General features: G+C 41.3%; 2 protein-coding genes across 3 annotated transcripts; one reads left to right on the forward strand and one right to left on the reverse strand.

Moving 5' to 3' along the window:
* Positions 1-2461: 2461 nt before the first annotated feature.
* Positions 2462-12741, reverse strand: LOC147205778 (cytochrome P450 2F2-like). 2 transcript variants are annotated; one of them, XM_086108402.1, is made up of 11 exons: positions 12519-12741; positions 11231-11393; positions 10658-10810; positions 10288-10448; positions 6927-6995; positions 6645-6749; positions 6391-6532; positions 5223-5308; positions 4391-4492; positions 2955-3096; positions 2462-2887 (listed from the first exon to the last, which is right to left on the reverse strand). In XM_086108402.1, the coding sequence occupies exons 1-11, from the start codon at positions 12675-12677 to the stop codon at positions 2700-2702; spliced, it is 1470 nt and encodes a 489-aa protein (XP_085964528.1). In that variant the 5' UTR covers positions 12678-12741; the 3' UTR covers positions 2462-2699. The 2 variants fall into 2 exon arrangements, with proteins under 2 accessions (XP_085964528.1, XP_085964529.1); XM_086108403.1 differs by lacking the exons at positions 2462-2887; positions 2955-3096; positions 4391-4492; positions 5223-5308 and adding an exon at positions 5338-6233.
* Positions 12742-13706: 965 nt separating this feature from the next.
* psme3ip1 (proteasome activator subunit 3 interacting protein 1) lies at positions 13707-24188 on the forward strand. The gene is made up of 7 exons (XM_086108404.1): positions 13707-13769; positions 14996-15143; positions 15238-15336; positions 16409-16530; positions 17659-17798; positions 19803-19879; positions 21849-24188. The coding sequence occupies exons 2-7, from the start codon at positions 15020-15022 to the stop codon at positions 22109-22111; spliced, it is 825 nt and encodes a 274-aa protein (XP_085964530.1). The 5' UTR covers positions 13707-13769; positions 14996-15019; the 3' UTR covers positions 22112-24188.
* Positions 24189-25172: the final 984 nt, after the last annotated feature.

A 25172-nucleotide genomic window follows, 5' to 3' on the forward strand; every position in this document is an offset into this window, starting at 1 on the left:
ATGAGACCAATGAAGCAAAATCTCAAATCCTCTTTTTAACTATTATTCTACACATACCCGTGGTGGCTCGTGGACTTTTCACCTTTTGACATCCATTCTATTATCTTTCTATCAGTAGTAATAGTCTTTTTGTACAACATGCAACAAAAGGGAATAAGATTGCACATCCTTTACAATTTATGACATGAGAGCTCTTATATAGTTTGCTTAGAAGATAACATTTTACAGTTACAAGAGCGAAGGTGTCGAGCGGGACCGGTTTGGTGGCCACAAGATCTCTGATTTTTGCAAATGATGGAATGGCTCTGGACCTGCGATTGGCTGGTAACCGGTTCAGGTTGTCCCCCGCCTACTGCCCGAAGACAGCTGGGATAGGCTCCAGCACCCCCCGCCACCCTTGTGAGGATAAAGCGGATCGGAATATGGATGGATGGATGGAATGGCTCTGTTGGTGTCATCAAGCCACAAAACACTCACTGCTGTGTGTGAAGCAGTTGGGATGAAAAACCTGCACTTCCAAATCTGAGACCATGGTCCTCAGGCAGGTTGGGGATAAGAATCTGCTGAAGTGGAGAACTTCAAGTATGTTGGAGACTTGTTCACAAATGAGGGAAGAATAGAGAGGGCAATAAACAGGCAGATCAATGCAGCAGTTGCCCTGATGGGGACTCTGTTTCAGTCTGTTTTGGTGAAGGGGGAGATGAACCAAAAAGATGAAGCTCTTGATTTACATCCCCACTAACATCTATTGTTATGAGCTATGGGTCAACAAAAGAAGGTGAGATGCTCCTGGCGAGGTGTTCCCGTTTAAGAAAAAGAAAATGGATGGATGGTTGTCTATTTGTGCCCTACGCTTGGCTGGGAACTAGTTGAGGATGGACTCTGCCTCTCGCCCGTTAAGGGCTGCAATGAACTCCAGCATGCCCGCGACCCTCATGAGGATAGGCAGATCAGAAAATGAATGGATGGATGGGTGATGTGTATGGATGAGGGATGGGTGGACCTTAAAGAGCACATCCATTGGAGTTTGTTTACTCTTTGTACAGATGCCACACCATTTCAACACACACACAAAACACATGATCCCGTTTTTTATAGAGAAGGAATTTATTAACGACTGGTAATCTACAGATAACATAGGAATTGATGGAGGGTTATAAAAACTAGATAACATGATGTAGATAAGAAAATGCAGAGTGTGAACTGGAGGGAAACAATGAGTGCAAGATATAGAAGCCTAGATCTACAGCAGCTGAGATTTAGGAGGTGCTTATTCTCCCAAATGTAATATGCACCAACTTTAAGCCGAGTATATTGCAAAAGGGCACTTAAAATGAGTCTTGCTTGGCTCACGATGATGATGAGGATTCACAATGAATTTCTTCATCACTGAAGCACCAGATGTTAAAGACGTTGAGGCAAGAGTTAAAGTTTGCCAAAAGGAAAAAAAAAAAGAAAAAAGGAAGAATGAGAGCCTGGGGTCCTCCTTTGCTCAGAATGACGGCAGCTGATTGAGATCACGTCAGGTTGCTCTCATAAAAGGGAACTATGGTATGTCCGGCCGGGGCCAGCTATGGAAGCGCAGAGGCAGCTTTGTTGGGAGATGAAAAATCTTTGATCAGACTGAACGCTTTCCGGGAGTCTGTCACGGTGCGATGTGATCGCAGAGCTTCTCAGCAGGTGTGTCAGAGTAACCAAAAAAGAAAATTACGAAAGCAAAATTCTCCTTCCTGGTGTGGTGAAGACTGACAAGATGTTGAATCACATTTGGAAATTGGTAGCGGGTGTCAGAGTGACTCCACAAAGACATTTTAATCTCCTATATCAGCGACTGTACTATTTTGGAATGTGGCAATTCTTCTGAAAACAAGAGTATCTCTCCCGGTCCTCCTGTGGTGGGAGTTGCAAGACGAAGGTCACTGAGGCGTTGGCAAAGATCTGCCAAAGATTTGCTAAACCAATTACCAGCCTGTGTTCACTGGAAATGTTAAAAGTTCTGTTCACTGAATGTGAGAAGGATGTCCTGGTTTTTGCCGACTGGGGTGACACTGGGGCAGCTGCAATTTCAGACTTTTTGAGTCCAATGTCTGGATTTTGTATTTTGAAGCATGTCGGGGAGACAGAGGAATTTGTTTGTTTGTTGTTCAGTCATATCTGTTACACCGCCTCCTCCCATCATCGTCCTCAGATTCATTCATTTAACTTGCTTTTAATGGTTTATTCTCTCCGACATAATTTTAATTGATTAATTCCCCCTGTAATCTGATCTGCACATTCTGAACAACACATCTTTTCACCCAAGAACACCGGTTTGAATCTCAATTAAGGATTTAAATGATGAGACATAAATAGTGGGAACCAACACATTAAAGATTGATAGGTAGTAATGTGTGAGCAAATGTGTGTAAATGTCTTCATAAATTGAAACATTCATACACAATTAGGACAAAAGACAAATCAATTCCATGCTTAGACCAACAGTCTTTGTCTCTTCTGCAATGTGGCCATCAGGAAGGGGAAAGCGTTTGTTTCGAATGGCATATTCGTGCCACTGTTAAGCGTTGAAACAGGCTCAGAGTTTCACCACATGGTGTTTGAAAAATAAAGGAGAGAAGCGTCATGCCGGGGCTTAGCAGCTATCTACGCTACAATAGTAAATAATAGTTACTGTCCTTTAATTTTTATGTCTGCGCTCTGCTTCAGTGCATTGCCCTTAGTTGGATCTTCATGCGATAAGGTTTGGGAGTGAGCGTGACCCCATAGACTGGGGTGAAGTCTGGCTCTCCTGCATCATCAGGCCAGATGAACTTGAACTTCCTCAGCAGAGTCACCGTGATGAGGAAGAGTTCCATACGAGCCAAACCCTCACCGAGACACATGCGAGGACCTGTACATTCAAATTTGGGAGAAATCGTTAACAGCAGTTTCAACATGTCAAAAAGGTGCCCGCATACCTGCTGAGAAAGGCATAAAAGCCTCTGGCTTCACAAAGTCGCCCTGGTCATTAAGAAAATTCTCAGGATTGAATTTATGAGGGGATTTCCACTGGCCTTCCTCATGCAGCACTGAGGTCAAATTTGGGATGATCATTGTCCCCTGGGGAATAAAAGACACCAAATAATATGGGACTAAAGCAGTATAGAAGACAGATGGCTAATAAAGATTTATTTTTTGTCTCATCAAAATGAATTAATAAATAAAGCATAATAATGGTAAATCTGATACCTTTTTTTTCCCTCTTACTTTTGCCAAGCCAAGCCATGAGGGAAATAGCTATCGCGTGGAATGTTTTTATTTGCTTATTCATCGATTCACGCAAAAACTACAGCTTTTCAATCAAATACAAATAATGCATTATTTTATACAAAAACTTCATTTCAAAAATTGACAGTGCAGACACTGCACAAACGTAAATCACTTGTGATTCAGTTACTGGTTTGGTCCATAACATGTCAAGAAAAAGGGAGTGAATCTCAACACTTTAATTTCCGCCACTTCCAGCTCTGTTTCTTGTCTCATACATTATAGTTGGCCTCACCACTGTATTACAATCTTCTCCTTCCCCATAACACACTTGACACTCCCACTTTTCCAACCTGCTCTGAGCCATTTCTTCATCTCACCACACTCACCGTTGCTCTGAACTGTTGACTCTAAGTATTTAAAGTCCTCCAATCTGGCTCTTTTTCTCCCTTGAGCCTCACTCTTCCCCATCCATCGCTCTCACTCATGTACCATATATGTACTCAAATATTCCATTTAATTTAGGCTAAGTTTCATTCCTTTCCATTCCAGCGCATGCCTCCACCTTTCTAAATGTTCCTCCATCCGCTATTTGTTTTCACTGCAATGTCATCTGTAAACCTCACGGTCTGCAAACTCCTATGTCAAACTTAAAACACAACTCACCACTGTTCTTTTCCTCTCATACATGTCATGTACTATTTGAACATACCGGTACTTGCCTGCCACCCCAGACGTCCTCTTAAGTACCACCTGCATCCGTGTTACTCATCCGAGACATGAAACCACATCATTCCTCACAAATACGCAATTCACTCCTGAGTCCACCACTCTTCCCACCGTGTGGCTCATCAACTTTATTCCTTTACAGTTCCCACGACGATGCTTCCATACCTCCACTGGTATGTCATCAGGACCAACTGCCTTTTTGTTCTTCAACCTTTTTTTGTTGCATTCTAATTTCATCGCATTTCATCTAATGTCACAATGCGACCGCATACCATGAAGTGCCAATTAATAGTTGGCCTAACACAGGAAAACAAATATGGAGCTTCAAGATATTTTCCCGTTTGTTAACCAGTTCACCCAAAATGGGGGGCAGGCATTCATGAAGCTAAACAGTCCTGTGTGTTGTCCTGTCTCTTACCTTAGGAATAGAATATCCCATCAACTCTGTGTTTTTTGTCGTACAGTGAAAGACACTCAGGGGCACTGTGTTCGCTATTCTCTGAACTTCATGGATTACTGCCTGTAAAAAACAAACAGATACCCTGAATTCTTGGGAGTTTGGCACCTGCTGTTTTAGCTATTGGAAGATTTTATTCACAATGACATTTGGTTCAGCATATGAAGATCACTGTTGCGTTTGGATTTCAGGTGTTTTGATTTGATTTATCTGCATGTATGAAGCATGAACAAAAGTGTCTGACCAATCAGATGGCAATTTTGATAATCAGAAAAACTTTATTTCAGTTTCTTTTGAAGGAGGATGCTAATTTTCAGGAATAAAATCTCGGTCCAGTTGATAAAATTATTTTGCGAGTCCAACGGCAGAGGCTGAGACAAGTCCGAGTCAACTGCCAAGGAGTCCGAGTCAAGTGCAAGACAACAACAACAAACAAAAAAAAAAACACGAGGACTCTAGACTCGGACTTGAGTTCAGACTTGAGGAGGCTACTAAAGCCCTGCATTCAAAAAAATAAATATGATCCATTTGACTAGAACTCAGAGACTAAAAACTAAATTGACACAATGTAGTTTGTGAAAGATTGTGCACCTTGGCTCTGCTTCTTTTCACTATTACTATTATATTGCTTTTTCTTTTACAAAAGCAGATATCATAATCATAATTTCAAAGAAAATATTTATTTCAAAAACTAATTCAAAATTAAAATAATTTGCATCATTATAGCATACAGTATAAAACAGAGTATGGTATAAAACTTCAACACTGCTATTGTTATTATGGGAAGATTTACCTGCACGTATGGCATATTGTTTCTGTCATCAAAACATGCTTGATCCTTCCCTTTCAAGACCTCATCAATCTCCTGTTGGCAATGCTCTAACAGCAGAAAAAGATGTGTGAGTTGAAAAACAAGTCTGTAAAAAGTGGAAGTCACTGCAGCTGAAAATCAATTCCATATTCAACAACATGAAAGGGATCGGGTGACACACATATATATATATATATATATTGTATATATATACTGTATATATATATATATATATATATATATACCACCGGACGATCACTGAAGTGGTTGATCTCAAGAAGTCCTATCAGTGGGTAGAGAGGGCTGGCCTGAAGGACACAGAGGCACTCATCCTGGCTGCTCAGGAGCAGGCCCTGAGCACCAGAGCCATTGAGGCCCAGATATACCACACCAGACAAGACCCAAGGTGTAGGTTGTGCAAAGAGGCACCTGAGACGATCCAACACATAACTGCAGGGTGTAAGATGCTGGCAGGGAAAGCCTACATGGAACGCCATAACCAGGTGGCTGGCATAATCTACCGAAACATCTGTGCGGAGTATGGACTGGAAACCCCAAGGTCAAAATGGGAAACACCTCCGAATGTGGTGGAGAATGACAGAGCGAAGATCCTGTGGGACTTCCAGATCCAGACTGACAAGATGGTAATGGCGAACCAACCAGATATCGTGATCATAGATAAAGGGCAGAGGAAAGCCGTTGTAGTGGATGTAGCGGTCCCGAGTGATGGAAACATCAGAAAGAAGGAACACGACAAACTCGAGAAATACCAAGGGCTCAGAGAGGAGCTGGAGAGAGCCTGGAAGGTAAAGGTGACAGTCGTGCCTGTGGTGGTCGGAGCACTCGGGGCAGTGACCCCCAAACTAGATGAGTGGTTGCAACAGATCCCGGGAACAACATCGGTCATCTCAGTCCAGAAAAGCGCAGTGCTGGGAACAGCAAGGATAGTGCGCAGAACCCTCAAGCTTCCTGGCCTCTGGTAGAGGACCCGAGCTGAATGGGGGACGGACACCACCCGAGGGGTGAGACGTGGATTTTTTTTTTTAATATGTCTATCAGACTTATAAATACTCAGCAATAATATGCACAACTGCTTGTAATTCCATGACAGGACAAATATAAGAGAAGTCACCTATAATTCGGAGCATACCTTGTATGTCTGGATGAGTCATAAGATAAAGGAAAGCAGTCAATAGGGTGTTGGAGGTGGTGTCTGTCCCAGCAAAGTGAAGATCAAGAGCGTACATTGATAGCTGTTGCTCTGAAAATAGGCAACCATCATCACCACTTCTCTGTTAAAGAAAATTATATTGTTTCATGATTACAAAAAAAAAGAAGCCATATGAGATTAAAAAAACAACAGCACTATATGTACCATTCTTATGAGTTAATACTTTTACCTACCTTATCCATTTCATCCAGATAGCAGTCAAGAAAGTCACGTGGTTCTCCAGGGACTCTGGTCCTTTTGTGCTCGGCCAATACACACTTTGCAAGTTTTTGACATTTCTAACGAATAAAATACAAAGTATGATTATTTCATTTTCTTGAAAAACAAGGACAACACTGGACCATAATTTGTTAGCATGAACTATTTTCGGGCAATTGCCCTACCAAAATCAGTACATCTTTGATCTGAACCACTATTCTGATCACTAACATGAATTACAAAGCCGTAAAACATACCTTGACGTTTTCAAAAGACTTCATGAAGGGCAAAGGAAGACAACGAATCATAGGCAAGGAGTCATACAGCTGTAATTAGGATAAATGAGAAAATAATCATTGGTGATCTTCCAATGTACAATGCAGTGGAAATACATTGCATGATCACAGTGATTAAATTCTTCCTGCATCGTATGATTCAAACTTAAGTGGAGAGGGTTTGGTTTGGAAAGCTTAAGGTTCAGGGATTTACCCACTTTGGCCATATATACATTATATATGTATATATATATATATATATATATATATATATATATATATATGTGTGTGTGTGTGTGTGTGTGTGTGTGTATATTCCTACGTGGGCTTTTCTCCGTGTACTCCAATTTCCTCCCACATCCCAAAAACACGCATTGCAGGTTAATGGAGGACTCTAAATTGTCCCAACGTGTGAGTGTGAGTGTGAGCACTGATGGTTGTTCGTCTATGTGCGCCCTTTGATTGACTGGGAACCAGTTCAAGTCAAGTCAAGTCAAGTCAACTGTATTTATAGAGCACTTTCAAACAGCCATCGCTGCATACAACATGCTGTACATGGAGCAATTTAACATGCACAATAAACAGTAAGACAAATCGGTAATAAAGGTGGTAGAAAGCACCAAACAATAAAACCAAGAACAAATCTAAGTCATGCTGAGTCGAATGCCAAAGAATACAAGTGAGTTTTGATGAGGGTTTTGAAGATGGGCAATGAGGAGGCTTGCCGAATGTTCAGCGGGAGGTCATTCCAGAGAGAGGGACCAGCAACAGAAAAGGCTCGATCCCCTCTGAGCCTCAGTTTAGTTCTTGGTACTTCTAATAACGTCTGGTTCACAGACCTGAGGTGCCGGGCAGGTGTGTAGGGGCGGATGAGCTCAGAGAGGTAAGGTGGCGCGAGATTATTCAGAGATTTGAAAACAAATAAGAGGATCTTGAAAATAACTCTAAAATGTATGGGGAGCCAGTGAAGGGATGCCAGAGTAGGAGTTATGTGCTCCCTCTTACGAGTACCAGTCAAGAGGCGAGCAGCGGCATTCTGGACCAGCTGAAGGCGCTTAATGGAGGACTGGCGGGCTCCAAAGTAAAGGGCATTGCAGTAATCGAACCGGGATGTGACAAAGGCATGAATTACTGTCTCAAAGTGTTCATGTGAGAGGAGAGGTTTTATTTTGGCCAGCTGTCTAAGGTGAAAGAAGCTGGATTTAACAACGGCACCAATTTGCAGATCAAGTTTGAAATCACTGTCCAGTTTAAGGCCCAAGTTTGAGACTGTTGACTTAAGATAAGGAGACAGGGGGCCCAAGTCTACAGGATGGGATGTACAAGGGCCACTGGGGCCAAACAATATCACCTCTGTCTTCTTTTCATTGAATTTCAAGAAATTTTGTGCCATCCAGGTTTTGATTTCTTCCAGACAGGATAGGAGTGGCCTTAATGAGAAGGCGTCTTTCTTGCTCAGTGGGACATAGATCTGGCAGTCATCTGCATAGCAGTGGAAGGGAATACCATGTTTCCTTAAGATGGAACCCAATGGGAGCAGATACAGCGAGAACAGCAGAGGCCCCAGAATTGAGCCCTGTGGAACACCACATGACAGAGGAGCAGTGCGTGACTCAGAGCAGCCAAGGCTGACACAAAAGGTTCTGTCAGCTAAATAGGACCTAAACCACTCAAGAGCACTGCCGCCAATGCCCACCAAGTGCTGCAAACGAGTCAGCAGAATACTGTGATCCACTGTATCAAATGCTGCAGTTAAGTCCAATAAAACTAGACACACGTGGTCTCCAGCGTCATTTGCCAGGAGGATGTCGTTAGAAACGCGTAACAGGGCTGACTCCGTGCTATGCATCGTCTTGAAACCTGACTGGAAGACCTCTAAGATGTTATGTTCATCCAAGAAAATTTTCAACTGCATGTGCACCACTTTTTCCAGAAGTTTGGAAATGAAAGGCAGTTTGGAAATGGGCCTGAAACTTGACAGCACATCTGGATCAAGACCAGGTTTCTTGATCAAGGGTTGGACCACAGCATGTTTAAACTGTTGGGGAACTATACCAGAAGAGAGGCTGCTGTTGATGATATGTAAGACCGATGCGCCAACACTCGGGAGAACCTCCTGAAAGAAGTACGGGGGAAGAGAGTCGCAAGGGGAGCCAGATGGCTTCGTCTGGTGAACTACATCCTCCAAAAGCGTCAAGGACACAGTTTCAAAAGAATTTAGCACAGCTGAACATGGAACATGGACATAGGGGTCAGATGCGGTATTTGAAATCGGAGTCCTAGCTGTAGAGACCTTATCAATGAAAAACTGAAGGAATCCGTTGCACATCTCGGGTGAAGAATCCGAGCAAGTAGGCAGAGGGGGTTTGAGTACAGAATCTATCGTTTTAAATAGTCCGCGTGGGTTGTGACGGTTAGCTTGAATAAGGTCCGACAGATATTCTCTTTTGGCCTCTTTTACTGTGAGCTGGTAGTTACGCCAGCAGTCTTTTCAAATTTGATAAGAGACATGCAATTTGTCTTTTTTCCACTTGCGTTCGGCTTTGCGACACCACTGCCTAGCTGCGCAGGAAATGTCGTTAAACCATGGCTCAGGTTTAGGTTTTGGGACCACAGTTTTTGAAGGAGCCACCAAATCCAGGATGGCACGGCATGATGAGTTGAACCAAGAGGTGAGTTCCTCTGTGTTAGACGAGGGTACGCAAAGGTTATTAAAGGCATCAGAGAAACGACTAGCAGTGCGAGGGTTAAAAATTCGGCGTTTACAACTAGGAGCAGCGGATTTCACAGCAGCATGCGATAAGACTACGTCAAATAAAACTGCCATGTGATCAGAAATCCCATTTTCAAGGACTTCCAGATTTGACACCAGTAGACCATAAGCAAGGACAAGGTCTAAAATGTGTCCTTGTTCATGTGTCGGGCTGGTCACATACTGCAGGAAATTAAAAGAGTCGATAAGTCTTAAGAAGTCCTTTGCTAGTGGTTTTTCCGGACAGCACACATGGATATTAAAATCCCCCATTAGGAGGATATGATCATATCTCAGCCTGATTTCCGCAAGAAAGGTTGAAAAGTCGCTTAAAAAGTCTTTGTTGTATTTAGGAGGACGGTAAATGACAGCACAGAGCACCGGGAAAACACGACCAGTTCAGGGTGTACCCCCCCTATTGCCCGAAGACAGCTGGGATAGGCTCCAGTACACCTGCGACCCTTGTGATGATAAGCGGATTAGAAAATAAATGGGTCGATGGATAGATAGATGGATACATGGATGGATGGATAGATGGAGATTTCTGAAGGTACCAGTAATTGTAATAAAAAAAGCACTGTACTGACTCACCATAGCCCAGGGTCCATTGGCCAACTTTGCATTCTCAGTGAAACACTGAACAATAACTTTGATGAACTCATCATTATAATCATAGCGTTTTCCAAACAGAACCTGGCAGATGATGTTAGAGGATGCATTATGGAACATGAGTTGGGGACTCAAGGTACTGCCTGTAGAAGAGTTCAAAAAAAGTTCCAAAAAATTAGTACAAACTAATAATATGGTCAGACAGTATTAAATCTTTACCACAAATCCAGAGTGGCAACATAGATTCAGAGAAAGAAACATTACAAAATGGAAATGAAATGTGAGGGAATGTAATATTGGATTTTAAAAAACATCAGCTCAAGTGTACAGTAAAAATGCTTGATCCACATACCAATGTACTTTTCCAGTGTATTCATGATGAACTCAGTTTCTCCCAGAATCCTCTCCTCCATTGACTGCTTCCCGAGACCAAAGTTCCTCAAAGTCATGAGAGCAAATCGACGATGTTCCTTCCAACTAGGACCATAGTCAGCCAGGATGACTCCTGAAACAGGTGTGGAGGTGGTTAATGCAGACATTATAATGTAACCTCATAAAACATTTTCTCAAAACGCTGTACAACTGTAAAAAGTTACTTCTCTGTCAGTTTATGAAACATTTGTTTCTAATTTCAAAACATGCAAAACATTTTTAACTGAAGGATTGAATCCCTTATTTCAGTTTCCCATTACAGCCATAAGTAGAGCAACAGACACTGTGTTAAACACTGATGCCATTTCAAATGAGCTATGAGTAGATTTGTTCTCACTGACAGCTAATTAATCGTTACTGACTCTTTGTGCCAAAGGACAATGTTACTGCTATTATTATTATTATTATTATTATAACAATAACAAAAATGTTAAAAATATTGTAATAATAACAACAAAAACAAAAGCACTTGTTATAATAATTGTGATTTTACCTTTTCTGTCTGTTGTGTCATTGACATAAAGGTCTTGAGGTCGTCCAGCAAAGTCACTCGCCTTGGTCACCAAAGCCTCCTTCATGGCTTGTAACCCATTGACTATGACAGCAGGTCTAGGACCAAGGTACAGGCTGTAGACATTTCCATATGCCTTCCTCAGCTTAGAACATGGACAACACAATGTAGAATGTTAATACAATACAGATAAACAATACAAAATACTGAAGAGTATCTCAACTAATATTAGGATGTTGGAGAAGGTCTGATTTAGCAAAGCAGCCCCAAACCATGATTCCCCCACCACCATCCTTCACACTTGGGATGAGGTTTTGATGTTGGTGTGCTCTTCCTTTTTTTTCTCCACACATAGTGTTGCATGCTTCTTCCAAACAACTCAACATTGGTTTCATCTGTCCACAGAATATTTTGCCAGCAGAGGAGTGCTCTGGAACATCCAGGTGATCTTTCGCAAACCCTAAAGGTGCAGCAATGTTTTTATTTTTTTTTGTTTTGTTTTGTTTTATTTTTATTTTTATTTTTGGACAGGAGTCGCTTCCTCCGTGGTGTCCTCCCATGAACTGTATTCTTGTTTGCATATTGGAGATTTGTCCACAGAGACCGTGGCATGTGCCAGAGATTTTTTGTAAATATTTGGCTGAAACTCTTCTTAACCTCTCTGAGCATTCTTTGCTGTGTTCTTGCAGTCATCTATTTACTCCGAGATAGAGTAGCAACAGGACTTTTTTGATCCATAGACAATTTGTCTCGCCGTTGACTGAGCGAAATCAAGGCTTTTAAAGTTAATTTTGTAACACTTCTCAGCTTTCGGCATGCCAACAATCCTTAATCATAATTCTTCTGAGAGTTGTTGTGTGTGTGTGTGTGTGTGTGTGTGTGCGTGTGTGTGTTTAAAGTGATTACTGGTGGGTGAACTCTCAAGGTCAAGGACAAACAATAGCCTTGGCTTCAATTAGTGTGGTTAAAGGGTGCGTTCAACTGTGAACTGTGTACAGACAGAAGCAGTCTATTATGCAACCATATAGAAAGAGTTGTTGTGTGAAATCCCTCCCTCCAAAAGCATGTATAATTGTTTTACATGCTGACTTTGTAGGAGTGACCCCCCCCCCCCCCCCCAAATATATATGTGTGTATATATTTATATATATATATATAAACAAATATGATTTTATGAAGCAAGCATTCTTGTGAATTTCACAGTTATTTCTAAACATATAATAAAATGTATTCCATGAATGACAGTTTAAAGCTTTCCTGTTTTTCGTACCCGCTCAAAGTCTTGCAGTGGGTTCTCCAAGCTCAGGCTCAAGATGTTTCCCAAGACTGGCACGATGGTAGGTCCTGGTGGAAAATTCTTCGGCCTTCGGCACATGAAATTAAAAAAGATAAAGAAAACACAAAGAGGTAGGAGGATTGTCACTAACATGTTTGAGAAGAGTGGACAGACCGAAACAACTCCACTGCTTTAAAGAGGTTGCACAACTCCCAATCCTGCACATGTCTTTGTGTACTTTGCTTTTCTGAGTAACGGGGGGAGGGCAAAGAACGACAATGGAAATATAGTCTACACAACCCTGTTCAAATGCCAGCTTTTTGTTTTATATATATTTTGTTTTATATATATATATTTATACATACACACACACACACACACATATATATATATAATACAAGACCAAAGTAAATCATTTTAATTTCCACACACACACACACACACACAAATATAAAGTACAAGTGTACAGCTCATAGGTAACGCTGGAAATATCCGAATATTTTATCAATGACGAAAACATTAAGTTATTTAGAAATACAGCGCTGTTTTTCTTTAATACATAAGGATTTTCTGAGTGACCCCAGACTTTTGAACACTGCACGTGTGTGTGTGTGTGTGTGTGTGTGTGTGTGTGTGTGTGTGTGTGTGTGTGTGTGTGTGTGCATATATATATATATATATATATATATATGTATATATAGGTATTTTTATGCAAATACACGGAAGAAATCTATTCCACCAAACTATTATACCTTTCATCTTTCCACACAGCCTATGTTGCAAATTAATATTATGTAGATAAAGATAAAATCCTTCATTGTCCCTGTTAAACACCATTGTCAAAGAACATTCATGTATGGAAAAAAAGAAACTAAAAGGAAAACTAACTCAAGAAAATTAACGATAAAATAGAACAGCTAAATTAAGGTTGGAGTAATGGAGTATTGATATTAAATAGTGCAAATATAAATAAAGAGTTATTCAGGTCTTTCCAGCTTGCACACGGTTTTAAATAAAATTAAATAAATAAAATGTGAAAGGAAATGCGTTTAATTGTAAAAAGAAATATTCTCAATGTTTCAATTAAAATCAACGTTACTTATTTCATATTTTTAATGATTTTATTAGAGCGATAATCTTTGGCACAAACTATGTCGGAACTAAATTCACAAGTTGAAGGCTGCGACGAGCCAACTTCACAGTAACACGCAGACGTCATTGACTATTACCGATAGCCCGTGTTTGGTAAGTTTAATGGATGGAAAATCACCTAATCGTTTGACGTAGTCGCTGACAAATATGAAATTAGTCTTTGCTTTTCGTTGCATTAAAAGGGGTCGACATGCCATGCTTGATTTTCGACATACACTGACGACACCTTGGTTAAATGCTAAATAAGCTAACTAGCTACTTTGCTGCACGTTTCGACAGGTTATAGTCATCAAAGTTGAGTGAACTTGCAAATGCATGTGCCTCATTGGTGTCAGTTGTTCGGATGTGGTTTGAAGCGGCGAAGTTTTTCTTCGCTTTTGGGAAAAAAAATTATCCATATCAGCTAATGCTGTTATCTCAGATCACAGGGCCTTGAAAGTCAAAACGACAACATATATGCCAGTCAAAATCCCGCTTGCCTGATTTACATTTCGCAGAAGATTCCTGAATGTTTGCGTTGACTTGTTTTTGCTGAATAACCCATCCATTTGCTTTGATGTTTAACCTGTACTGGCCAGGGATATCCACTCGGGGGAGCCAAAGCTGCAACCTGCACAGTTTAAGCCAATGACAATGGAACCTCATACAAAGTTCCGAAGTTACTGACTTTTTTTGCGGGGGAGGGTGGGGGGGGGGGGTGTTTTGCGAGAGTAGTACATTGTCGCACGTCACAAAAAGTCACCCTCAGTTCCCACAGTTGCTCACTGTTTTTCATTTGATTGTAAAGCTGTTTCAATACTAGCCCAGTTTTTTAATATAAGTATACTCCTTGTCCTCACTACACTTTTAAAAAACTGCTGTGTTAAATTCAATGCAACCCAAATTGGGTGAAATATCTAAACCAGCGCTTGATTCCTAAAGGGACCCACCAAGGGATGACTCAATCACACCTTTTTGGCGCCCGAGTCCGAGTCGTTGGCGCGAAGGATATGCCGATAATGGACCCTTTGATCATGTCCTACCACCATTGAAGACCTTTAAAAAACATTTTTGACTGTGAAACCGTATGATTACTTAATCACCTCCTTATTACATATGCAGTGCACTACAAATTGATGGATAACTTATTTTTTCAAGTCAGGAATAATGTTTTATTCAACTATTTTTTGAGTTGGTAACCTAGGCGATTTGGTAGCAAGAAAATACTTGCAATATCTCATCGTTATTTATAACATATGACACTTTGAAATTTCGGTGCAGAACTCAGTGTTTGTGTGTGTGTGTGTGTGTGTGTGTGCGTGCGCACGTGTGTGACACAGATCTTCCTCTATAGGTGAGCTGCAATGGCAAAAGGGGGGACAGGTGTTGATCTCACCAGGAAGTTTGTTTCAGAAGCCGAGCTTGACGAGAGGAGGAAAAAAAGACAGGAGGAGTGGGAGAAAGTTAGGAAGCCTGATGACCCTGAGCGTAAGATCACTTCCAAAAATCCTCAACAAAAGACTCCTGTGGATCAATTCTAAATAGCTGCAAATACTGTACACGTTTCTTTCTTCTTGCGCAGAGGTCCCTGAGCAAGAGTATGACTCGCGTTCTCTCTTTGAGCGTCTGCAGGAGCAGAGAGACAAAAAGCAAGAGGAATTTGAAGAACAATTCAAATTCAGTGGGTATTGGCATGTTGTTTTGAAATGTTCTGGTTTTTTTTGTCCTTTTGCTCTGTGGATTGTTCCAACATAATAAGCCCATGATTTTTTATTATTTTTTATGTGGAACAATTCCATTTGATTTGGAATGTCAATCGCAGATGAACTGCGTCACAGTATCGCAGCTCTATTGACCCAAACTGTGCAAAGTTGACCGTAAAGGAGTTCACGCAGATCCTCACACACAGGCATGGATGACAATATTTGCAGTCAAACGGATCGGTGTGCACTCTGCAGATACCAAAAGTATGAATTCACCTCAAATTGGGTCACTTCTAAGTCAAGGCACATCTGTATTTTCTGCATCCGCACTCCCCTCTTGGTAGTACTTAGTCAATGAAAGACCTTATTAAATATCTGACTAAATAAATATCTTGGAGCGACAACAACTGCTTGAGAACACAACCCACTGAAGTGTAGAAATGGGAGATTTTTAAAGTGCAGTAAAATGCCTCCAGTGCTCTGTTTGAGTGAAATTCATGCCATTTCAATTAAAATTTGTTTTGTGCTTTTGAACAAAATTTGATGAAAAACAAGTGAAACGTTTCCCATCACAACTGCAAAATGGAATTGCATTGTCAAGTATCGGTACTTGATATTGGCTTAAATACAAGAACTTGACCTCGGTCTAACAACAAGCAGTATTAGTAAAATCCTAATATTGACAAAAAAGTTCTCTTTTTTCTTGCCATGAAGTTGCATGTCAACAAATGTATTCTCTCAGGTTCCTGTAGGATGAAAATTCAGCATCATTCAATCATCATTAGATAATTGCTTTGAAAAATCATAGTGAACCCATGAGTTTGTTCTTTACAATACCCGTTTAAATATGATTCTCTTTCCCTACAGCATACACAGCTCAATATTGCAAATGTGTTGAATTGCGTTTATGAGCATCGTCAAGCTCTTTTTCCCTACATGAAGGTCACCTAAGTGTATTTTCGAACAGACCGTAATGCTGTTTTCCCCCACTACAAAATGCCATGATTTTGCTGCAATGTGCTAAGAGCAGCTTTGTTTCCATGGTGACAGAGAACATGGTGAGGGGATTGGACGATGATGAGACCAGCTTCCTGGATGAGGTTTCCCGGCAACAGAGCTTGGTGGAGAAGCAACGCAGGGATGAAGAGAAACAGGAACTGTTGGAATACAGAATATCCTTTTGATCATGTCAACATTTTATTTCATCAGTGTCATTGTGGCTCACTCGGTAGTCTTATTTTAGCCCCTTTACACCACACTGGCCATCTGAGGGGGCTTTTTTACACCATTACCTGCTTGCGCACCTGTGTGGAAGATACACTATGTCATGGTTCCTGTGGATCCTTAAAAAGTCTGAAAAGGCATTAAATCCATGAATGCAAAAACAAGGCTTTAATTGGCGTTAAAATGTCTGAAAGCGAATTTTCAAAAGTCTTATAATTGTTACTTAAAAAGTAGAATTTCATTATTGTAAATGGTCTCAAATATGAAAATAAGTAAACATTCTTAAAAGAATAATTTACCGAATGAATCTCGTAGTAGCATCACACAGTGATGATAGCAGAACCAACATAACAGTGATGTGTTTTTAGTTGGAACTAGGGAGTGGAAATGCACATTATTTATGGACTCGAACAACTTTGGACAACATGAGACATTGGGAACATTGCTTGGTCTCACAGCAGGAAGCAGAAACAGGTCCAACATATCACCCGTGAGTGAGTGAGGTGTGGCCTGCTGTGAGACCAACATCACAAGAAAAGAAAAAAAAGATGAAAAGAAGTACGCCATTAAATATGATATAATGGGAAAATGACAGCAGAACAGAAGTGTTTACACCCATAGTTGCGTGATGGTAGTGTATATGTCCCGCACCGTATGACCATCCTGCATGTTCAGCGTTCCCTGTGGCTTATCACTCTGAGTTCTTTATATTTTCTTCCCCGTCCACAGAAGACAACCAGTTTGTCTGTAAAAGGCAACGAAGCTTGCCATTTCAAGCAGTCTTGCTGCTTTGAGGAGCTCACAAGGATTCATTTAAACCTCATACATCCTGTGCCCAAATGTGTGTGAATGAATGAATTCATGTTGTGGTGTGAATCCCCTGAGCTATGCCTACCTTTTTTTTCCCTGTTTTAGCCCTCTAATCTGTGTCACTTCCCAGTCCTGTTCTTAGCCGCTCTGCATTTATTGGAGTGTAATGCTGGTAGTCTTTCATATCTGCCGCATGTTATGATATCCGCCATCAGAATGTTTCTTGTGGTGTCACAAAGGTTCATTGACCTTAACTCTGTCATCACAGTGCTGTGGCAAAGCAAGTATCCTCTGACAGCCGCCCAGAGTCTGAGAAGAAGGCAACAGCTAAACAATCAGTGGTGGAGCAAAGGACCAGCCATTTGTCTCAAGCCCATTTACTGGCTGGTGCTGTCAAGAGACGCAGGTATGCACACACACAAATGTTTTCTACTTCCGTATTTTCGCGACCCTATTGCGGACCGTATTAAAAGACACAGTCCCAGTTACCGGTGCTATTTGTATATTTGTGTACATAAGGGGCATTGGACGCAGGCATGGTAAAACATACGCTACCTTAAAAGCATGCATGCACACTCGTGTAGTTTTTTTAAAGTTTTTTTTTATAGAGGCATATCAGGGCAAAGCTGAGTTTGAGTCTACTTTATTGAAGTATTTAACAATGTTATCATTATTATTATTTTTTTGTCAAAGTCATCATCTTCTGTATCCAAAATGAACAGCTGAGCAAGTTCTCCATCGAACATGCCAAGAACCCTTGTCAGTCAGTCTCTTTGCCATGCACCTTCTCAAAAATGATGACGGCTTTTGCGAAAGCTCCAACAACAGTGCAAGCAGACACGTTATCGCAAGCGTTCACAATCCATTCACAAATTGTGGCGTACCTTGCCCGGCGCTGCCTCCCAGTCTTAGTAAAGCTGTGTTCGCCATCGCTCCCATGCCACTTGCAACTTCACTTTGAACACTCTGCCCAGCGGTTGGAGTTCCTTCGTCAAGCCTCCCGGAATGATGGCAAGCTCCGAGTTCATTTGTTGCACTTGGCCTTTCACAGTGGCTGTGAGATGGCCTCGCACGGGGTCACAGATCAACAGGGATGATGACGCTTGGAAAACCCCCCCAAAAAACATCCAGTCTCTTTAGGTACACTTCACTCAGGCACCCTCTCATTTTCTCCTCATCCATCCAGCCATTTCGATTGGCCTTCACGATGACTCGGCCTGGAAACTTTTCTTTCGGCAGCGTCTTCCTCTTAAAAATCACCATAGGTGGCAGTTTCTGTCCATTAGCATGGCAAACAAGCACAACAGTAAAAGCCAACTTGTCGTGCCCCGTTGTGCGTATCGTTCCCGTGCTGGTCTCCTTCTTCTCTACAGTGTGGTTCAACAGGCTGCAGCTAGACCCATCTCATTCTTTTCACACTGTATTCACTCAGTGTAAAAGGTCTGCGCAACAGGGTGCCAATATTTTATTGACATGTGCAGCCTACCAGGAAGTAAAAAGTTAGACATTTGCAGCTGGTTTAGATGAGAAGTAGAGCGCACCTTGACAACATCTTTTGATCCTGATGAATGCATTGTATTTATCAAGGCTCATGCCGTTCCCTTTAACTAAGTTAAAGTAGCAGTAAATCGCTCGACCAGCACCTCTACAATTGGACGCCCTTTCTGATGTCACAGTCAGGCTGTTGACGAATAGAACATTTTAAAATTTGAGGCGTCTTGCCGTTGTGGCAAATGTCCTCCAACTGCTCCCTTTCAATGATGTTGTGTCCTCTGGGCCAAAGAGGAAAAGGAACATCTGGATTGTTTGCTATCAGTGCAAAATTCAAAAGCAAGTGTCTGTGACGATATGGGGTTGTATTACTGGCCAGGGCATGGATAACTTGCACATTTGTGGGACAAATAAAGGTTATCTTATGATTATTATTATTACTTTTTTTTTTTTTTTTTTGCTGAAAGATGCATACTGGTTTTGGAGCAAGCTATGCAAAGTCTTTTTCAGGGATGTCCCTGCTTATTTCAGCAAGATCATGCCAAGCCAAATTCTGCATGTGTTACAACAGCATGACTTTGTCGTGAAAGAATGCAAGTACGAGAGTGGCCTGCCAGCAGCCCAGACTTGTCTCTCATTGAAAATGTGTGGCACATAATGAAGTGCAAAATACAATAAACATGCCACAGTTTCAGCCTTTTTAAGAAGTGTTGCAGCCATCAAAGTGAATTGAGTGAATATTTGCAAAAAACAAAATGAGGTTTATCAGTTATAACATTAAATTTGTCTTTGTAGTGTGATTCGATGAATATACCTGTAGGTTGAACAGAATTTGCAAATCAGCTGTCCAGTACAGTTCTTTGAGGTGTACCATCTTTTCTTTCCATCTTAACTCTCTGTCTTGTCTTACCTGAACCAGTTCTTCACAGTCATCAGACAGCAGTAAGAAGCAGAAGGTGGAAAGTACGGCAACAGGAAATGGAGACAGACATACAGGTGGGCATCAAGCATGAGGCCTAAAACTGTGTTCATACCTAGTTCAAATGAATAACAAGTTACCGCGGTACAACTCTTGCTTTCTGATTGTTTTGCACATTCTAACACGACAAAACACCTTTGGAGTGATACATGTAGAAGCAATGGATGTGTTAGCCGTGTTAGCCAGCTCTTGACCCTCAGCGTCGCACTTCACAGGCAAGTAAAACAACAAACGTCCGATGATGATAATCAGCCAGCTATCAAGAAAAGTGCAGTGGTGCCTCATTTTATGGATTTAATTTGTTCTGTGGCCCCGTTTGTAACTCGACAATCGTGAATCAAGGTACATTTTCCCATTAAAATGAATGGAAATGCAATTACCGGTAATCCGTTCCAGCCCCCATGTTATATTTAAATATATGATATACAGTATGCGTCTGTGATGCTCAAAAAATAAATAAGAATAAGAAAACCTTTATTTGTCTCACATTGGAGAAATTCCCACTTTACAGCAGCAAAGTTATGAGAGGAAGAAAGTAGAACAAAAAGTATAGGAGCTGCTGTAAAGGCAGCCACTGTCGTGGTGCCATCTTGAAATCATAATAACATAACAAAATAATACAACACAACACATGAGACACACAGTCATTCAACCTTAACACAACACAGTGTAACTCCCAAGTTTTCCTTTTAAGTGTTCCCTTTATATTTTCGAGCATACAGTATAAATATATTTATACATCTTTTTTTTTATACATACCGGTACATATTTTCGACACAAAAAACTGTAAGAATTTTTTTATGTTTATGGCGTTAAGAATACAAATAAGAAAACCTTTATTCATCTCACAATGGAGAAATTCCCAATTTACAGTAGCAGAGTTATGAAAGGAAGAAAGTAGATCAAAAAGTACAGGAGCTGCTGTAAAGGCAGCCACTCTCGCGCCGCCATCTTGAAGTCATAATAACAAAATAATATAACACAACACATAAGACACAGACAAGGCAGCCACTGTTGGAATTGTGGCACGGAGAAGCCTGTGTGTGGGCGGAACTTCCGGTTGCACACACAACAGCTTGGTTCTGTGGGGAGCAGACATTTAAGTTTTGTTGGGGGGTTCTCAATTTAATACACATTTGCTCACGTTTTTGCCACATTAATCTGAAATTTAGGCAGCCGCTGTTAGAGTTGTAATTGGAAGAGACTGTGTGTGTGCATGTGTGTAAGTGGAACTTACACATGACAGGTTGCTATTTGCTGCCACAGAGGAGACATTGAGGTTTATGTCGGATTTTGGGGCGCCAACCGTGACCTTTATTATTCTGAGGTCGAATTTGGAGTTTAAAAAAAAATCGATTTAATTGATCACTTGCCTGATCTACGAGCAGAAATCTACACCGTTTTTCTGTTGTTATGAATGGCAACAGATGGATACCCAACTTTATTGTACCTAATGCCACCTAATGGAAAAGCACATATTTCGTTTGCCTTTCCACATCCGTTGCTGGTATTGATGAACAAAGGTATTTGTTTTTCATAAGTGAGAATTTTCAGGCAACGGAAATGAAAGTGGATCATTTCCTGCAGCACAACAGATGATCTTCATGACACACTCAGGTCACCCGGCACCCTTGTGGGGTCTCACGAGACCAATGTACCTCTTTTTCTGTTTCATGTCACTGTGATGTAATCGAGAATAACTGTCAACTTGCCCAAACCAAATTTAAGTCTTAAGAAAGCCCTAAAGTTAGTGGGATGCCACTTGTGTTATATGCCAAGTGCAAGCTCCCACTCCTGACACTGCACATTCATCAGATGGACAGAATTTCTTTGTTTCACTTGTCTCGTAACGTGAGCAATGCACTGCATGTTACGATTAAATAGCTGTTAAATGGACAAACCACACAAACTTTAACCGCCTACTCGTCTTCTGAGTTCCATGTTGAGTTGAAACTCTCAGTCTTGACAGTAAATTGTGTTGTTCAGAGCAGGAGGCAGGAGGAGGGCGAAGACCAGCGGGAGCTGAAAATCAACAAACTGTCACGGGCCTGACGCCCAAGAGCCCATCGACCCCCCTTAATTCCAGTCCGGCTCTGCTTCACCTTCCCTCGGCGGCGGTGTGCATCGGCGTCCTCCCGGGCCTCTGCGATTATTCGGGCAGCAGCGACTCTGACAGCAGCTCGGACAGCGAAGGTAGCGTGGATGCAATCATGTTGCCGTACCCGAGGCACAGCAGAGCCAGTAGATAGTCTGTTTCGCACCCAATACTCTGACACATGCACACATTCATACAAAACAGTGCATTGTTCTGAGAGTTACCTACAATGTCACAAGAAATTAGTAGTCATCGTTATGAAAGGAAGAATACAGTTTACCATACAGTGGTGAGTACTCAAACGTTTCCACAAGCTTTCTGTGCTATTATCCTTGGCTAATAACTAACAGGAACATTGCTGTTAGGGATGGGCCTGATAATTAATGGTCAATTAAACATTCGTTTTGAATATTGTTGATTGTGTGGAAGTGTTAATTAATTGTATCATAAAGCAGTTGAGGCAAAATCGAGTGCACCGCTTTGTTGCAACCAACCGTTTCATTCTTTGTTCCAACCATGTAGAAGGTACCCTGAGAGCTTCACTTTAACTTAATTTTAACAGCATGTCTCCTCATACACAGTACTTACGCCCCCCTCAAGTGTCCTGCAACAATTCAGCAGTCAACCCGGGGTCATACTCGCAAACTAATTATCGTCTTAAATATCATAATATAATAATCTCTTTCGAAGTAACATCCCTGAATAAATAGGAACATATCACAGAATCTTTAAATGTGATTCATCTTAGTCTTTAACAAAACACCAAACTGTAAAAGTGCAATCTTCATATAATAAAAGAATATGGAAATATAATTTAATCCCAAATGATTAATGCACTTTTTTCTCTCTTTTTATTTTACTTCAATTAGGCTGTGCATGAACCAGAGCACTGTAAATCTCCACGCCGCTGTATCTCGCTGCATGTTTCAGTTTCATCAAACAAAAAAGGGTCGTATTTTTCGGACTATTAAGTCACTTTTTTTCATAGTTTGGCTTGTCGCTTCGAACTATGGAAACGTTTTTCTTTTTACTTTGAATTGACTAGAATCACTCATCGCATTGTGGCCAAAGGTTGAAACATGGTTGTTGTTTTTTTTGTTTGTTTTTGGTGCTGTAAAGACAAAATCCTTCCGGTCAAGAAACATTTCTCCATAGTGAGAAGCAAAGTTTTGAATTCAACAATAATTCGTTCAGCGTCTCCACCATGATTAGGGAAGGGGGATTTTGGGTGATAGATAGTCCATGTTCTACTGACCTTGGTCTTGGTTTCTGTAAAATAAATTCCTCCCCCTCCAAAAAATGTGATTTATCATCCAGTGTGGACCCCCCTTCTTCAAAATACATTTTTTTGATGGGTGCCATTTATAATCTGGAGTGATTTATAGTCTGAAAAGATGGCACACTCAACTTGTTTGCTGTCCATAAATGACATCAGATATTATAACCCACGGCACATCAGACCTCCGCTATGGCACTTCTCCTCCATGAAGCTCGATTATACTGTGCAAACAGACGTGAAAGACATTCTCCTATTAAAAATAACAATCGATTACATTGATTTTCATAATTTAAACGGGACCGGTTCCTAATCGTGTTTTCTTTCTTTGTGTTACATCTTGGACCAATTCCCACAAAATTCTCACGAGAACAGTCGGCAACTAACCCCTTCAGCGTTTCCTGTTCTTTACACATTTACGCTTTTGCAGCCAGGGGGGCAAAATTTAGCAAAATAGTCCAAATAAATCAGAACAGGAAAACCAAGCATTTTAATTGGACACAATCTGTGGAGCTGTTTGTGCTTTTGCTATTGTTGTACTCAAACGTGATGCTTCTCCCTCAATCACGTCTCACGCAGTTTAGCCAAGCAAGCAAACCCGCACTGCCTACTCCGATGACGTCCCGACCCCCCCCACTCTCCCACCCCGTCCCGCACACCTCTCCCAAGCCACACTGACGACATGCTGTGCTATTGGCTGTGGGAAAAGTGATTGACTGCTGTGGAGGAAGGAAAAGACTTCTTTCATTTGCATATCACATAACTCGTACCATTGTAGCTACCAGCAACAGACTAGTGAGGCGCGGCAGGAGACACTCTTCTTTGAGTCCCATGCAGTCAAACTTATGTTCGAGAATAATGGAATGTGTGTCATTTGTCCCAAAGTTCAGGGAAGATGTTCATCTGTTTACTCCTGCCCCAGACTCCAAAGAGAAATAAAAAGCTTTCTGTTTTAGTCGGTTTCTGTGTGTGTATTATAAATGTATCCCATTGATGGAGTACATTGTAATCGTGGGATTTTTTTTGTTTGTTTTTTTTTTTTTGGCCAGTATGCTTCACCAACAGGCTGTTATGAGAACTCCGGGTTCGGCAACCCGCGGCTCCAGAGCCGCATGTGGCTCTTTACCGCCGCCCTAGTGGCTCCTTGGAGCTTTTTCAAAAATGTTTGAATATGGAAAAAGATGGGGGATGTTTTAGTATGGTTTCTGTAGAAGGACAAACATTCTCAACGTTTTCCAACACTGTAAAAATGTGTGGAATAAAGATTAAAATTCAAAATTTCTGTCAACGAAGATTTGCGTAATCGCCTGCGACACACGTTTCTATTAGCAGGGCGGGATGCCAGGCAGGTGGCCGTTGTAAGAAGAAAAAAAAAAACAGCGTTGCATGTAATTCACCGAGGGTACTGGCAAAGAATGGGAAAACGGAAAGGGCCGAGAGAAGCATTTGAAAATGGTCCACCTGAACGACAATAGTGAACACGCCGCAAAAGTGCCATCGTGTCAGGTCTCGACAAAGGTACGCATTGATTTTCACAAACTCTTGTGTCTACTTTCAGTTTCGTTCATCTTCGGGGCCGTTGTGGCTGTTGCTCACGATGGCATGCGTGTGTGAGGTAGCTGGTCGATTGCGGGAGGCCGTTTGATTGAAAAATAGATCTTAGGTCAAAAAAGGTCGCCTCCCCCTGTCCTACAGGGTGCACTGTAGAAATGAAAAATCATGAAGGCTCATTGTGTGTTTGTAGCCAATTAGCCATTTTGATAGTAGGCTAATCTAGCTCATATAGATACAGTACATACAGCGTGTGTTGCCTTCATTATAAGGCTTTAATTTTTTTTACGACTCCAGACATATTTGTTTTGGGGGGTCCAAGATGGCTCTTTCAACATTTTGGGTTGCCGACCCCTGTGTTAAACACCCATACGTAAGACCTGGTTTT

The sequence above is a fragment of the Hippocampus guttulatus genome, chromosome 4 (genome assembly GCF_054856545.1).
Source record: "Hippocampus guttulatus isolate MCC_2025c chromosome 4, RoL_Hgut_1.0, whole genome shotgun sequence".
NCBI classification, from domain to species: Eukaryota; Metazoa; Chordata; class Actinopteri; order Syngnathiformes; family Syngnathidae; genus Hippocampus; species Hippocampus guttulatus.